We start from the raw sequence: 17,518 nt of genomic DNA, 5'->3' as shown, positions 1-17,518 counted from the left end.
ATCTAATAATTTCACCGAATGAATGAGAGAGAAAGAGCGAACATGAGGGACACCGTACGTTTCAAAGAAAACATGTCGATTACTCTTGAGCGACGTGACGCGTCGACCCGTAACGACAAAATGGCACCCACCTTACGGTCCCTGCTGCTGGAAATCTCCATACAACCCCTTTACAGCCACTCGTTTCGAAAGGGCATGAACGGTTTAACTAATCGTCTCGCCCTTAAATGTACCATGGCCATGGCCGGATCCGTGGCCGAACGCTAAAAGCGTTAACTAAGAGATGCACATTGAGGTCGAAGGACGCGGGCTTTGGTCTTTTGTCTCCAGTCATCTGCCTGTGTTCCACGAGCTGTATATACCAGCTTCTACAGATTTACGGTGGAATAGCAATGGTCCGGGACGAATTATGTGCCACCCCGGGCAGGAGTGTGTTGGCGTGTTTTTAATTCCGGTCGTGCACATCTGGCGTCTTAGTGGGAATGGAAAGTGGGGTGAGTTTCTGGAGATGGCGGCGTTACAGACGCTTTTGAAAATTGGTTAATTTTTCATTCGACCTTATGTGCTGCTGTACTGCAATTGTGGCATGATAAATGTTCATTTTGTGAGAAAGATGTGGTCCCGGGGATAATAATAACAATCGTGGAGTGTATGGTTGTCACTTTAATACATGGAGTTGATCAAATGATAGACGCTACTGCATGAATTACGTGGGGTAATGACCTATTAGGTCATGCATACCATAAAATGGCTTGCAGAATTTATGTTTATCATTTCTATACAATAGAGAGCTGAAGCTTGTCATGGGAGAATGAAGCTCCAAGTAAGATTTGCATCAAAGAATTTAATTTTGTAGATCGAATGTCTTGAATTCGAGTTACTAAGAGTTTGAATTTTGTATGATTCTATTGAACGAATGACCGATCTTCACTAGGCAAGACCAGCTATCGACGAGCACGTGTGAATCGTTTCCCCAAGACTGTCTATCAAGCAACGGATAAAATTAAATCAAGAAAAGCCAGAAATGGCAGCAAAGGCTTCTCGCTATGACTTTCTATTTAGTAGAACGTCATCATATTATTTTATTGAGAAAATGCAGTATAAAAAACTAAGCATATTAGGCATTCATAATGTTAAATATTAAATTATCTAATATATCACAGGTCGAGTTTCCTTAAAAACTGAGCTAGAAGCTAACTAGAAGATACTAGAACTAGAAGCCTTTTTTTAGACAAGCAAAGGATAATTTCAATTCCTTCAGACAAACGTGTCTAATTGTTCGCTACGGATTAGCATAAATATCTTCTATGAAATAAATATGTTTTAATGCCTTAAAACGGATCTCATTTATAAGTTGCGTTCACAATTATTTATGTAGGCAATATATTTTTGAACAATTTTTTGTCACAAAGACGAGATAATGGATTTTGGTAGCCAGTTTTATTTCTTCTGAGTTTTTAAATTAAGTTTGAATTAGCTAAAGCACTCTACAAATTATTAGTTTTCAAAATTATGTGTCAGAAAACGGAAAAATAAAACTTTTGAAGAACAAACCAGGCTCTTACAGACAAATCAGTAAAATGTAAGAAAAAATTATAAAAGTAGCAAAAACAGATAGAGTCATTAACGATATAAACTGCTTCAAACACATCTAGGATATTTAATCCCGCAAGAGATTTTGCAAATTGAATTGAATCGCGTAAAATGAAGGACTCTACAATGAAACTGATTACAGAACGAATATATAAGAGCTTTATAATAAACCATAAAATGATTACAAAGTCTTGATTCTGTACAATTCGCTCTAGAAAATCGCTACATAAAAATTATTTACTTTTTGTTTGATTCGCCCATAAAATTATCTCTTCAGCTCTTCTTCACACTTTAAGGACAATAAATTCTTACCTCAGACCTTCCTCCTTCCCACACGAAAAAGAAACAAAAAACTCCCATATGGCGTGCCGGAACAAAATGGCCAAATGTTCAATGTTGCTTATCGTGCCACAATTCTACAGCCAGTGCAATAAGCGGTAAACGTCCCCAGGGCACGATTAGGTCTCCTTAATGATGGAGTCAACCCCCTTCTCTCTTTCTCCCAAACAACCATCACCCTTTCTCACTCCTGAAACCTTCTCAACTTTCATGACTTTTCCCGCTAGGGTGGACACACTCTCAACGTACAGTGTATGTGTAGTATTCACTATTGACACAGGAAAAACAATTCCTTGCCCTTTCACTAACAAACCATTACCTAGCTGAGTGGCAAGTGCTGCGAGGACGCAACAAAAAAAAGAAGTTTATTTGTAAAGCTACCAAACAACCAGATGAAGCTGCCACTGTCACCCGCTGTCACTTCCACTTCCGTTCACTCTTATGTTGACTTAGTTGACCTCTTCCGTCTCACGTTCACACGTGTTTTTCGATGGTGCCATTTGTTGAGTGTTTTTATTTACCGTACGCGTGACAGAATTTCCCCATTCCATTGGCCGGAGGTTTTTGCCCGAGATCGCCGGGTCGCAAAGCTAAAATGCGGATTACAAAATACGAGCTTCCATCTATTTCTCATTCTCGTTGCGCGCTTGCTGATGGAGCGCTGGAGCGTAGGCAAACACACGCATAGCTTCCCCCGGACAAAATGCCACTGAGGGAAGGCTGGGTCACACAGCACAGCACAATATCCTCGCCAGCTTACCATGATGTGCCACAGTATGGTCGTCGTGGATGGATTTTAGCATTCTTTCGGGCATCTACTGCTGCTACTGGGCGCTATGGTGCCGTGCCAAGCGTTGGATACCATTAGCATATGTGGGAAATGTGCTCACGCCTGCACGCCACACGGTTCCAGTGATTTCCGAAAGGGTTAGTTTTGATGGCGTTTTAGAAGAGAGCATTAATTTAGGTCTCCATCGGTTGGTTTGCCTGCCGGCGGTGCCATCGTACACGTTCGCATTTCGTTTCGCCTAGGAAAAGGTCTTGCAATTGAATGAAGCGAATCGTGTTCCGGAACGCCATTTGCTTATTGTATGTGTGTTACCCTGATACATACGTGCTTTCCGGCGGTTGTAATGCTGTACTGTTGTTTGCTGAATGTGGTCCTAATGAACAATCGCGCCAGGAGACTGCTTATTATACGAATGGGAACACACCATCGCCCATGATGTTTCAATTGAATCAAGATTTGTTACAATACGGAACCATCCTTATAAATATTACTTCAATTGATGTCTTACTTCAAAGATCACCAACTCACGATGAAAGTTTCTATTAACTACAACATCCTTAACCAAAGCACAAAAATCCCGTTCGCCCAAGCCTAAGTGCACTGGCTGTAATTATGAAGTAATTGAAGTTCATTTTTCTCTACCAACCTTCCCAAGCCTCTCTCATGTTCCCACGGGATAGTTTTCTTCGCCCATTAGCCAAAGCTAAAAGCTCTCCCGGGTGTACTGGAAATGGCTAACCGGAAGCATTAGAAACCGATTTTCCGACCAAAAACTCCCTAGATGAGCTGGCAAATACTCAAAGGACCATGCGAACGGAGGTCTCTCAAAGTCTCGTGAGCACCGTGAACGTTTCCCATTTCAAGAGCAGGCTGAATGGAACTTCCCGGAACGCAAGTGTAGAAGCATGAGGTACAAGAAACAGGCGGACGAAACATAGCATAGAGGTGACGCTTTTGCCTTTGACCGACCCGACGTGTACCACACGGACGGTGGGATTATAATTGAATTTTGTAGAGAAAATTAATTCTAAGACCGGAACACACGCTTCCTTTGCTATTTGGCGAGCAGGGATGGAAGCAGGAGTCAGTGAGTGAGGAGAGAGCATGAAGAAAGGAAGTCTTCTGCAAGGGTCATGCAAGGTTCACCGCCATGTTGGCCTTCGATAGCGGTACGATGGGAAAATGGAAACGAATTAACAAATGCTTCCGAAGTAGGACGTAGTGGAGCGGTTAGTCCTGCCGAGGGCCTTGTATATGTTGCGATTTAAGTGATTTATTCATCGCTTGTACATTCCTCACGCCGGACATTGAGATTATGTTTTCATTGTGTTCATCGTACCGTCCGGACAGAAGCGGCCGGTCAACAGTTTGGGTGGTGGATATTTTTCACCAACCGTTGCCATAACACGCTCGGATCGGATCGGAGATTTTCATTTGTGAGCGAAAATAGATGAGCCGGAAAATAGTCCTTCCAGGTACTGAGGACTATTGCTCCGGTTTCTGGCAAGGCAAGCGTAATTTATGAGAAAAACATTCATTAAACTTCAAGAAAGAGATATCACTGCTACAAATGACACACAATTAGTTTTTTAAATGGTTCTCTATGCATGAAGTATTATGACACTGACATTATTATAAATTAATTTCATCGTAACTTGTATAAACACAATATGTTTTCATTTAGGTTGGACCATTTCATCAGTATCCTTCGTGACATTAGTCTGGTCATAACTTATTGTTTTATTTAATTGTAGGTATCATGTTAATTCCTCTTTACGCTTTCCACTTTACAATTCCACTTACTGGTTTAAAGGAAAATTTATAGAAGTTATTTAAAGAAATTTTAAAATGTCATATTAGCATAAGTAAGAGGATTCCCATCCTACGTTTGTTTACAAACTACGTCATCCATATTGTTGAAAACAACACTGCTGTGATTAATGAAATTATCCTTAAATGTTCTTTGTAAAACCTGTACGCCGTTCCTACATGTACCCCACTTTGCTTTTGTAAACTATTTTTTTAGTTGTTTTAAATAAAACGGTTTTATTAACAAAATAGAGCAATTCAATTCAGGGGCGCCCCGGTGGAGCAGGCGACAGCGCCGTCGGTCTTCAAGCGGCTGGACCGGGGTTCAAATCCCATCCGGATCGTCCCTCCGTAGTGAGGACTGACTAACCAACTACGTGGTATCAGCAAGTCTAGTAAGTCATCTGATGGCCGGTGTTACCTTAGAGGTCGTTAAGCCAAGAAGAAGAAGAGCAATTCAAAGGAGAAAGCAGAGCATTTAAACTCTTAAATTATTTATTATATTCTCGGATAGCTACAAAACAAGACAACTTGTAGCCAATCCTTTGTGCTTTCACTGATATTAAATGTCACACCATATAACATACTATTTTTCTTCTATTATGATTCGAATACCTTGAGAGGTCTTGTCCTGCCGTTACTGACATTCCTTGACTTTGTTTTACCCGTCGCTAGATAGTATCAGAACGCAAAATAGCAGAAGACGATCGGGACAGAATTAAACTACCGGTCCTGTATGAAAAATAGCACTACCACTGCAACCGGTACTACCCATACTATCTGAAAACATGGAACCTAAGGGGACAAATAACGCATGAAAAGAGGAGCCCAATAAGGGACAGCCCAGCAGTGTTGGTGATAGTGGCGCTGATTCTTACACGACAGAACCGGAGTTCAAATTCCAGCCATACTGAAGCCTGACAATCCAACTACTTGGTATCGGCAAGTCTAGTAAACCATTCGATGGCCGGCGTGACCTAGAAGGTCGTCAAGACAAGAAGAGAGTAAGAAAAAGGGAGGATCAGACCCAATCAGATGGTTAGATGATTAGCATATATAGACAGCTGAGCTCATTGGAGCAAATCAAATATCCTGCTAATGTTAAACTTTTTAACAGTACAAAGTCAGTTGTTTCTCCAAGGATAAAAGCGACTCTTTTTGTAGGTCGAGTCTATGCATTAAAGACGTTTCGGTTAGAGCTTCACTCATCGCGACAGATGTTTTGAGTGGAGAAGTTTCAGTACACAAACAACAGTATGACCGAACGACCAGCCAGCACGGTTGTGCGTGTCTCAACGTCTACGCTGTTATCGACGTTGACTTTTGATCCCAGATACGCAGGCAAAGTCTTGGACATCTTCAAAGCTGTGATCACCAATCTATACTTCGTCTCGGCGTAAATTCGTGGTTATTAGTAGGGAGTACTACCTTTATTTTGGTTTTCACCTCATAAATCTCCTACCAGAGATTTAGTGTCACTTGCTTGATCTTTTGGTAAGCTTATACTACGTTTGAGAGCCTTAAACCGATCATGTCACTTGTTTATACCAGAATCAGGATCGAAGTATATAAAATGGTCTCCGAAGATCTCACCTTCCAGTCACGGATGGCCCTTTCTAGCGCCAGATTAAAGAGTAAACTGGCAAGCCCAGCTCACTGGCGCAGTCATGCAAAATAACCTTCACAGAAACATATATGATGGCTAAGAGATTCCTAGAACTCAGAACTATTTTGAGACCAACGTAATGATAATAAGACTAATCGTTTTGCATAACGGGCATCGAAAGGTTATATGTTTGATTACATGAACTTTTGAATAGAAATAGGCAGATGAGTGAAGCCGAATTTCGATGAATAGAGTCATTTTCAAGAAAAACGATAGGGAGATTTCTTGAATCAGAGAGTAATTGAGAGTCACGATAGATGCAGCAGATAAGCATGGCTCTGATAAAATAATGTTTCCCATTCCAATGAACCGTAATTAATTGTAAATGTGTCATGGGAAATTGTTGAAAAAAATTCTACAAAATATGCAAAGGTTCAAAACCTATCATACATCTGTTTTATGCATATTTGATAAGTGAAGCCAAGTGAACAAAATTGAACAATTTTCCCCATCCCCAACGGCCTAATAGAATCGCCAAGTTGGGAAACATGGAAAGCAACAAGAAAAATTGAAACTCTCTCATTGAAACCGAAACGAAACAAGAGAAACAAACTACAGCACGTCCGTTCCTAACAACGACACAACAAACAGTACCAAAGAACCGCGAGGGGTCCAAAGGGACGCGGACAGGAACGACGGAAAATACAAAAGTGAAAAACCAATAAACCAATGGCCACGGAACCGCAGTGTGCACTCGAGCGTGCAAAAGCAAATGAGCAGCCAAAGCGGCGGAACATAAGAGACCGTGTGACTAATGCTAACGGGCCCGTGCTAAACCGAATCATCATCAGCATCATCATCGGCAGCATCTACTAGCGCACTAATTGGACAGATGTGTCGCCTCTAGCCGGTAGCACTAGTCGGTGCAGCCAAAAGATAATAGCTAGCTGGCGAGTGAGGTGCGCCACCAGACCAGACCAGACCAGAAAAGGGAAAAGTTTGTTTTTTTTTTTGCAGTCGTCTAATAATGGTGATAATGGTAATGAAGTTGGTGTGCCGTAGCGAGTCCGCTGGCCCGCGAGACGGTGCGTGTTAAACTTTGTCATCTGTTCGTTAACTATTTTTAACATAACGCTAACGCTTGCGGAGCGTTTAACAAAAAAAAAAATGCCTCCCACACACTCTCGTTCGGCTTACGTTTGATTGAAATGCACTCGAACCAGTTTTTTATTTGTGTGTGTGTGTATAAAATGCAAATGGGAAAACCGCTATAAAAGGGTTGGGAAAAATATTGAACTACGGAGAAAAGGAAAATTGCACTTTTTTCCACGAATTCAAATTATGTTTAGCTCGGTGCATAACGATTGCCCGTTGGGCGGAATAAAAGTGAAATGTTCTGTGAGCTGTGATTTGGCTCGGATGGATGGATGGACGGCTGACAAACTTGGTCGGTATAATATTTATTCGGGCCAGCTATTTGCATTACAATACATGTCCAGCTTCCGTGTGTGTGTGAGTGGTGATTTTCCATATTTCCATGTCACGGAACAATGTGGGCAAAAAGGTATTGGCAGACAGTTTTTATTAAACCAAAAAATGTCGAGAAAGAATTCGAACGTATTTCGATACGATGACAAGCAAAGTAAACGAGTTATGAAAACGATCAAACATTATTTACATTTTTTACTAAAGTTATGTTAACAAATGCACGAAGACTACCTAACTGTTTAAAGAAAAATCACGATCCCGAACGTAATACGACATAATTTGAGAATTTTTACTCCCTTGCATTTGTCCACGCCAGAACCCATGCCAACCCAATTTCCTCTATGCCTTCCACCCAAATAAAGCAAAAACGAACCGACACGGCAGACACGTTCGTTTTAAACTAAAACATCCCATTTACGGTCACGATGCTTACCAACATTGTTGCCCACCAACCAGGCCAGCCTGCGCCAAGCTGGAATGGTCATTTCTTGCAACCGACAGCACCAGTTTCGGGTTAATTTTTTCACCATTTGTTTATTCGCGACTTTTGCGTATGGTATGCACCATCATATGCAGTTTTATTCTGTTTTATGCTCTCGTTTCGTGGTTCACGTGGCTTCTCGTGCCTTGAAGCGATACGAACGGATAGGATAACAGTAGTGGCATGTACGTTCGCAACATAAGCGGTCGTCGCACGTTGACACACTTATTACCGCAAAATGGCAGCGTAGCTAACCGGTAATGGGAAACTGCTGGTAAAACGCTTTCTGATTGCATGTTTTAGAGTCTATTAGAGAAGCTACATGCTGCTAGAATGCTATTTCAAACAGTAGAACAAGGTAAATTAAATTATTTTGCCATTAGTGAAGTCTTCTGACGCTTTTCTTCTTTGATGCTTTGGAAATCTTGCATAGGTCTTGCAGATAGCCATTTATGCGTACATCAAATTTTGAATACATGGAGAGGATCCTAATAAGATTTGATACCAGTCTCTTCATGTTAGCAAAGTGTCTCCCAACTGAACCACCGAACAACTCCGATTAAAATAGTAAGAATCACATACAATTTTGAAACAGCAAGTGCAAAAGAATGTTAATTTTTGAGGTCGAATTGTTTCTTCACAACCTGGCCAGATAAATTTAGATAGATATGTTAATAAAAATAAACGTATAAATGCACCTCTGCCCATGAGATCACGCAGATGCTGAGTTCATCGACGGGCCAAGGGAAGCATAATATAAAACAAACAACACGAAAGCCAGCAAAATCAAAAAGAGTCGTCAGCTGCCCACCAGATGTGCCGCTGGTTCGTGTAAGACACAAGGCCCGAAAACTGCACCACACTCCAGCACACCAGCGAATGGTTACCTTTTTTTCGCGTTTGGTATCTTGCTCCCCCCCCCCCCTCCCCCCTCTCCACGTATGAATGCGTTCACGTCCGCATGCAGGTGGTAGTGGTTCTGATGGATCGGCCCACAGAACCGGCTCGCCCACCTCCTTGCCGTACCACACAAAGGGGCTAAAAGCGAGAAGAGCCGTGTAACACCAGTACACCAGACAGAAGAAAACACCAAACTTGAGCTCGCGAAAACATGCCCGTCATTAGCGAAGCGAACAAAAATTTGCTTTATGTTGGCAGAAATTCGAGTATGGCATCGCCGGTGTGGGGATTGCAATGGAATTTTCTATATGTTTTGTGCAATCGTTGATCGAATAGCAAAACAAAGAACAGCTAAGAAAACTTGCCAATAACGACGAATGCAACTGAATACAGTGCACTGGTTACAGTAAAACTTACCATTTTCTAGTTGTGTACGGCGCCCCCCCAGTGAGATGACAATTGAAGGGTTTCTTTCCTATTCTCCCAAGCAAGCGGTGCGATCTTTCGTTTTTTTGTATGCTGCTTTCCGATCGGTAACGATCGTCTGATACAGTTTCTCCGATGCTCGAAGCAGCGAACAGCGTGATGAGGTTCTTTCGAATGGTGTCAAACCATCAGCACATCAAAAGTTGGACTTGATTCCCCAAAACTGCACTGGACACGGTTTACTGATTACTTTCTTCTGCTTGAATGATCTTCATTTTAAAGCTCCATAGACACACAAAAACACTCTTACTAAGGGGTGTTGGCAGCAGAAACCCACCTTAGGTAAACTTAATTATCTTCATCAAACAAAACTTCCTCAGCACGATCCGTGTTTTCCGTGGCGTTTGGATTATTTTTTTCGGGCACACTTGTGCATAACTACGGATACACCACTTACACTTACGCTTACGGAAACGGACAACTCAGGTGATTCTTTATCTTAAAACTTCGTCTTCAATATCTCTTCGCTTTTAAAACGCTGGTGACACTTGGAAGATACTGCGTACAGAATGACGCACGCACGCCCAGCTAGCTTGGCAAAGCACGATCGAAAGCTGCTTTGCGTGTACGAGCGCCTCACCGAACACAATTCAACGCACACGGTCCGACAAACCCAACGTGCTATTCGCAGCACCACACACACAACCAAGCTGGAGGAGGTCCATCATTAGCTGCTACGCACCCACCGCGCGGTTTCGCTGATGATCACTTGCCCTCTGGACCGCTTGGATGTGTATGTATGCGTACCCGTGCTGTAGGTGTCGAGTTCCCAGACTTGGTAGTGCCAAGCGATGATGCTGATGATGACGATGGCGTTCACTACCACCAGCAACGTACGTACGGATTCGACCGGTCCGAGCTAACAACGGCTACGAACTGCGACATGGGTCGACTCCCGCCAAGCGTGCAACATAACAGTTTCGCTGCTGCGAGCGCCGCAACACGCGTCCAAACTCTCTCAACATTATGCTGCTCGATTCTCTCTTTCTCGTGTTTTATGCTATGCTGCCTCTGCTGTGCTGATGAGAGGGAAAACCGGTTTTCCATACATTCCTCGACGAGCTTCGTGCCGGTATCGAGATGGAACTCGCGCGCTACAAAACGATCATATGTTTCGATTGCTTTGATGCTGTACTAAAAAACAAACATGCACACACACACAAACATTCAGGGGTTGAAAATGATATGTTGCAGCATACAGTGTTGACACAGTGCCAACCAACGAGGAGAGAAAAAACATCTCATGCAGGACAGGGGTTTCAAACGCAACTTTAGCCACGATGTTTTACAAGTTGTTTTTGCTCTTTATTGGGTGAGAACAGATATCACAAAGTACAAATGTGTGTTTTTCGCATACAGGGTGTGCTAGAGACGGTGGCGGAAGGGATAAGAAGCCGACGACGGAAACACAGGACTGCCGTCCTAATAATTATAAAATATGCAGCAACCGAACCGGACGACGTAAGAATATTATAAACACAAAAAATTGAACAAATAAACAGAATTCTTATGAAGAATGTAAAATAAAAAAGGATGAGCTACAAAGAAAAAGGTTAAAACATCTTCTTAATTTTTGTTGTTGGCTCCATTGTTTCCGTTATTCCAAGTTTCAGATGTTCGTTCGGTTCAAAACTCGAGAAGATTACTAAGGCTCATCCCTCCTGCTACGCATAACGTCTTTTTCTCTCACGTGCTTCTGTTGTGTCCTTACCGCTCTATCTGCCTAGAAGTCTAGCATTTTGGTGGTGGAGTGCAGGCAAATCTTTTGTCAAACCCAGTGCATAAAGTGGTTTGGTATGGGGCAAATCTTCTAACTTTCCTCTTAATATTGGGGATGGTCGGTTCACTAAACAATCCTCAACATGACTATTTTTACGCAAAAACCTTACTAAAAGTACATACGAATATGGCTTATCAAACGACGTGTATTGTCGTTCCCACCTTTATGAGCTGTGGTTCCATTTCTATCTTCTTTTTTTTTAATACGCTCTTGGACGCTATCACATAACACCCGAGTGTACGGTAGTAAGAAAATTATTTGCTTTCTTTGTTTGGGAAATTGTTGTCGTTCGAGGGGTGTTAATCCCCCATAAAAAAAAAACAAAACAAAACAAAATTATGATAAAATTATGTTATTCTCTTTACGCACCTCACTCTTTATTTCTGTACGCCACTTTCCTTGTATTTATTAAGAAGTATTGATATTGGATCACCATTCTTTCTTCTTTGAGCTAAGAGTACATGTTGTATATGTGTTTGTGTTTCTGTTCAAATGTCCTAGTGGACATAAATTTCACTTTGATCCTAAACCACTCAACACGCCCATACTGCTGATTAATGTTCTTTTTGTGTACACGTTGCTTTCCAATTATGATAAGATTTCGAATTTTGATAGCCTACAATCGATTTGGTTTCATATGGACAGACGAATGTTCTCTATCCTACCGAGAAGAGAATTTGAGCATGAAAATTATATGAAAGATAAGGTAAATGGGAAATGTAATTTTTTTAATTCGGTACATGAGTTTAAAGTGCTGCTGATTTCGTGGAGTTGAGGAATTCTGTTGATAGTTAGATCATTTGCATAGCCAGTGTGAGTGTGTGTAGGTCTTTTGTTTTTGTTACTTGCATATTTCTGATGAGCTTATGATGCGTTATTATTTAATTTATGGTTATCATGTTTTGCACTTGCGTGCAGTTTGATTCATGCTGGACAATTGTGTTTGTTGCACTTCTACCACATATTACTAAATTATCTGTTCATTCTATTTTCGTTTTGCTATTGTTATGTTACATATTGGAAAGAGTCTTATAGTCAAACCTAAGCGGTAAAACCCTACCTGTTGGTCATCAGAAAACTACAAATTTCTAAACCTGTTTTTTGAAATCATTCACATATTTCTATGTGCTAAACATAATGCGATAACCAACTCAAACAATTGTTTAGTTGAGGTTCCTAAGGAGTTCCAAATACACTGCTGCGGGGATATACATTCGAGGCATGTATAAAACAAAACTAACTCTACCTGAATGGAGAAACAATCAGTGTAGATAACAAACGGAAGCGAAAACTTGATTGGACAAAGTAGCTATTTCAAATTACATTTTGCATTCATCCAAACAATATTTCACTGAAATGAAAATCAGTGTAGATAACATACTAGAATATGCCAGATGAAAATTGGACTCCATCCTGCTTGCTAAATACTACTTTGGTCCGAATCCGTATGTTAATTAAGACCAACGATGCGGTACAATGCAGTTGAGATGTTGTCAAAAACAAAAGCATTTCTTCATTTAAATGATGAAGTATTCTCGGTAGAACTAGAAATACACAATCTTTACATATAATTAATATTCAAATTACGTATGTGTTTTAACTCTATCAACATTAGACACATTGATCAAAAGAGTTCCATAATTCAACCAAAAGGAGCCATAGACTGTAGTTACTCAGCACTGGCCAGCGAATGCAAATAATTCCTAGCCGATCTTATAGATGGCAGTAGTGGATAACAATCCCTTTTTGGACCGTTACACAATAGCAAGGACTAACTATCTGGCTAATTGGTATGAGTCTAGCATCTCATACCAAGAAGAAGCCGGCGACAGCATACATTAAAATCAGTTTTTTCACACACCAAAGTGTCCATTGCTTCGTCATGCGTTGTTATCATTTTCATAGAATTTGATTATTTATTTTATGAAAATAAATGATTCAAAATGATTCTTAAATAAACTTCAGAATATCTACCGCATGCACATACGGTGCTTGGGAACCAAAACTTCTTAATTTTTCACTCGAAAAATTTTCACAAATATTGCCCCAAGAAGTGTACCATGTATGGGTAGATCAGTCGAAGAAACGACAGTACAACGAAAAAAGGTACAACATTCCACGTCCAATAAGAACCGTCCATTGTAATAACCTTTCATGGATTGTTTCTCTCGCCCCACAACAAGGTACTTGCTACACAGTATAATTTACATTTAACAAAGGTTGTGCCGTCGACCTTTAACGCGACTGACCAGATTGCAGATTTTTAGTGCCGGTCCCAGCTTCAGCCCCATATACTTCATCATCATTTCGCTATTAATCAGTAGCAGCGCTTTTCCATCGATTTCCTAAAATGCAGAACATATGCGAGATTAGAAGGCAATTTAGACACTCAGAAAACGACTGCTTACATGCTTGCGGAACAATTCCGCATGGATAGCGAGCGATGGATCCTGTACAGCGATAAACTGTATCACGTCCTCAATCGTCCAGTCGGTCGTCTGTCCGCGAGGCATCTGCGCTACAGCGGGGGCTATCGATGGCACTACTGCCGGCATCATGGTGGATTGTGCGGCGTTATAGTAACTGCCGACACCGCCCGTATTAGCACAAGCGTGTGGTCCGGCCGGGGCCGCATTCGTCATCGGTTGATGATACGGATTCGAGGACGGTGCCGCAACTATGGGTATGAGAGAAGCTGGTACGGTCGTCATTGCGACGGCAGGCCCAACAGTACAAGCACTCGGTATCAGTGGCGATACGATCGGTGCCGGATGGTACGGAACAGCAGCTGCCACTGTAGGTACCGTCAATGCGGAGGTTGCTGCAACGGCGGCAGTCGCTTGAGCCGCGCCGACGTCGGTCACGTTACCAGTTTGGTCTTCCAGCTTGATGGACGCCGTACCGGTGGTGGTGATCGGTTTGCTACTGCTGCTCGTCGTCGACACGGTGGTCGACGATGTGGGTTGACTGACCGGTGCCGTTGCAGTAGACGATTTGTGTTGATTCGTTGTAGATGAAGTGGCCACCGTCGTAACTGTGGACGAACTAGACGATAACGCTCCTGAACCCATAATAAAACCAAGGAAAAGAAGAGTGCTTATACTTTTTTTTATTTTAGTTTAAGTATTTACAAGTGGATAGTCTTAGTCCTAGCCACGGGGATTGAAAATGATTTCCTTAGAAGTTCCTTAAATTTCAAAGCTCCAATTCCAAAGCTTCTGTTAACTCCATCAATGTGGTTTTACAATTATCCAAAAACATTTTTGAAAATTACTAATATTTCCTTGCGAAACAACCTTTTTCAGATTTGCAGCGGCTGTGCCGGCGGTCATTGTGCAGAACACGGGTAACACCTATCAAGCCATTGCTTGGTTTTTACAGTGACAGTGACAGTGTTTTTACCCATCAAAAATCAATCATCTATGGATCAGCCCACCAAATACGTTTTAATCCATGCTTTGCATCATATCAGCTCCGCTCAAAACACATTAACTCCTCATCTAATCGACTGGTAGCTATCAAATTCATACATGTGTGTTTTTCCAAGGTTGGCCACTACTGGCAAAAAATTTGAATAATTTGTTGTGCCGCAATCTGTACATCAGGGCTACAACTTAATCACACAGCAGTCACGACTCTGTGCAGTATTCTCAGCCCAGCATTCTATCCTTGTTGTTTTGGCTTATCCCATTAAGAAAAACTAATAACAAAACATAATTTTCTCTAAAAAAAAGGGCACTTACCGGACGTATCCGTTCTAGCAGATCGATTGGGCGAACTAGTTTTAGGCGTTAATTTTGCGTTCATCGTCGTTGTAGTGGTTGAGACCGATGAGCTTGGCTCATTGCGTTCCTTCTTGGTATTGACCGATACCGAAGACGAGCTGCTGGGGCTCGTCTTTATTTCCTCTCCAGTACGATCCGTTTCCTTTCGTTCACTGCTACTGGCAACCGCCCGCCGCTTCGGTGAAGGACTCCTTAGCTGTGAATCCTTTTCCTTTGACGTTTCTTTTGTCGACCGTAGCTCAGGCCCGCCGGCACATGCCCGCCCGGTAGCGGATGCTTTCGGTGAGGATGCAGCGGTCGGTGGCGGACTAGCTGCTGCCGTTGCCCGTGGTTCCGTCTTGATCGCGCGCTTTAAAGGAGTCGAATGCAGGAAACAGTCTTCGCACTGTTCCGGGCCCGGTTCGAGCGTGATCAGCTTTGGGCAGGCCTGACACGACGTGCATAGCATATCGAGAAACTCCGAAACGCCCGCGTTTCCCTTCTGTTTGATATAGGCCGGTATTTTGACGGTAAAATTCTTCCCAGCCGCCGGCACGATATGCACATCACCCTCGAGACTGAACAGCAGCGGTGAGAGTAGCGATTGATCGTGTGAAGCTGCCAGCACTTCCTGCAAACACAGCTTGGCCAACGTCTGGTGGTTCGGTGCAGTAACCATCGACGGTAACTTGGAGCTGTTAATGTGCGGTCCACCTCTACACCGGCTGTGAAAATGGGCCGTTACCAGCGTGACCGGTTGCATCGTGTCCGACGAATCCGAAACCATCGCAAACGAAGACCGTCCGCCCTTGGATCGATGGCCATTACCGTCTAGCTTGCTCTTCTGGCCCGGCGGCTGCATCGGATGGCAGCTGGCAGCACACCAACCTACCGGAAAAATGTCCCGCGAGTCGTACCGACACCAGTAATCGAACGCACCACGCCAACCGTCGAACGTTACGTGAATCTGATCGTCTTTTACCTCATTTACCGTTGCACAACAGATCAGCTGAGGGTTTTTCTTATCAACGGCTTCCAGCTTTTGTCCCACTTGAAACAGATTGTACTTCGGGGTTGGTGGTTCCGGTACGAAAATATCATCCGGTGCCATTATCGCTCCGTTCAACGTTTTCGACAGGAACGTTGGCCAACTGCTCGCGTTCAACCGGAAGCCAAGCGGTGGCTTCAACATCTCACCCGACATTTCGCAGTGCCCTATCGGATGAATTTCGTTCGAATCGACCAATCGCCAAAAGTCGTTCTTATTATCGCCGCCATCCAGCCGCAAACGCAGCCGCGATCCGAGCACACCGACAACGGTCGCGATACACGTTGAGGTGATATTGCGCGGATCGAGTGCTTCCAGCTTCATGCCAATTTTGAACTCATTCTTCGGGGGAGCTTTTGCCTGCTTGAAACATTCCGTCGGTGCCGGCATGCTGCCCGTTTCGCGCAGATACTCCGACCAGTCGAACACGTGAAAGCTTTCGTACTGAAACGCACCAGCTTGCGTCGTGGTTACCGGACTAATGCGAGTCGATGACGGTTGAGTTCGTCCAGGAGAAATATTACCACTACGGCGGCCTCCACCGTTCGAACTGCCGTTGGAACTGTTGTTATGATTATGGCTATTCGTGTTGTTATTGTTGTTGTTGTTGTTGCTGCTGCTACCGTTTGGCTTTCCATCATCAACCGATTCCGCTAGGTTGAGAGATCTTTTTTTCTGGAACTTTTTCAAACAGAAGGTAGAGCAGAAATTGGGCTTTGGAGCGTTCTCTCGTACAACGTTATCGCACTGTATGCAGGTTCGCTCACAATTCTTGCGGTACTCCAAAATGCACGACTCGGAGCAGAACGCCTTGGTATTGCCCTCCATCGGCAGAATGTATTTCAGCGAACTTTTCACCTCCAGGCACATGCCGCAAGTTTGGGACCCGGACACTCCATTGTTGCCACCGAGCGGTGGACTTCGATCTTCGGTTTTGCAAGCAACGGTGCTAGTGCTTGAGGCTGCCGAAGCATTCCCGGTATTTCCATCGGACAACCGTTTTAAGGTTCTGGTACTAACAGCATTGCTACTACCACCACCATCTTCCGAACTATTGTTTACCTTTTTTCTATCGTTCGTTTCGTTCGATTTCGATGAACTCGAACTGACCGTGGCTGCTTTGCTTCTTTCCTCCCGGTCATTATTGTTGGTACTGTTTGTTGCGGTAGAATTCGAATTGCTCGAAGCGTTCGTATCGGCCTTTTTCTTATCCGTAGATGATTTATCGGGTGTTTCAGCGGTATCGGACATCGTGCAGCATTACCGTACAGGGACGCACTGTCTGAATAAGCGGTTGTGAATCGATAATCGTAACACTTTACACTTCACAGGACCAAAGTACCACTTTAGCATACGGCATAGCCACAGCAGGTAGTTCGTTTTCAGTGAACCTTAAAGCCCAACCACCCGTTTCATTCTTCCATTCGCAGGATT

At 43.0% G+C, this 17,518-nt stretch overlaps 3 protein-coding genes across 3 annotated transcripts in view; 2 read left to right on the top strand and 1 right to left on the bottom strand.

Annotated features, from left to right (window-relative positions):
* LOC126557109 (F-box/LRR-repeat protein 7) overlaps nucleotides 1–17,518 on the top strand; it is a 440,460-nt gene that overhangs the window by 84,970 nt on the left and 337,972 nt on the right. The gene's annotated exons all lie outside the window — the stretch shown is intronic.
* The window catches only part of LOC126556930 (bumetanide-sensitive sodium-(potassium)-chloride cotransporter-like), a 146,775-nt gene that overhangs the window by 54,065 nt on the left and 75,192 nt on the right, over nucleotides 1–17,518 (top strand). The gene's annotated exons all lie outside the window — the stretch shown is intronic.
* On the bottom strand, nucleotides 13,456–17,347 carry LOC126556910 (polycomb protein Scm). Its single transcript, XM_050212467.1, has 3 exons — nucleotides 15,016–17,347; nucleotides 13,681–14,333; nucleotides 13,456–13,617 (listed from the first exon to the last, which is right to left on the bottom strand). Exons 1-3 carry the CDS (start codon nucleotides 17,333–17,335, stop codon nucleotides 13,483–13,485), a joined length of 3,108 nt encoding a protein of 1,035 aa, XP_050068424.1. The 5' UTR covers nucleotides 17,336–17,347; the 3' UTR covers nucleotides 13,456–13,482.

Source organism: Anopheles maculipalpis, chromosome 2RL, assembly GCF_943734695.1.
Source record: "Anopheles maculipalpis chromosome 2RL, idAnoMacuDA_375_x, whole genome shotgun sequence".
Lineage (NCBI taxonomy): Eukaryota > Metazoa > Arthropoda > Insecta > Diptera > Culicidae > Anopheles > Anopheles maculipalpis.
This window is presented reverse-complemented; position numbering and strand designations above follow the sequence as displayed.

Bases quoted from the DNA above. Each gene is read 5' to 3' on its own strand.
- LOC126556910 (XM_050212467.1), bottom strand. From the start codon at position 17,335: ATGTCCGATACCGCTGAAACACCCGATAAATCATCTACGGATAAGAAA. The intron at 14,334-15,015 runs GTAAGTGCCCTT...TTATGGGTTCAG, and splicing joins TGCTAGAACGGATACGTCCG to GAGCGTTATCGTCTAGTTCG. The intron at 13,618-13,680 runs GTAAGCAGTCGT...TCTGCATTTTAG, and splicing joins CGGAATTGTTCCGCAAGCAT to GAAATCGATGGAAAAGCGCT.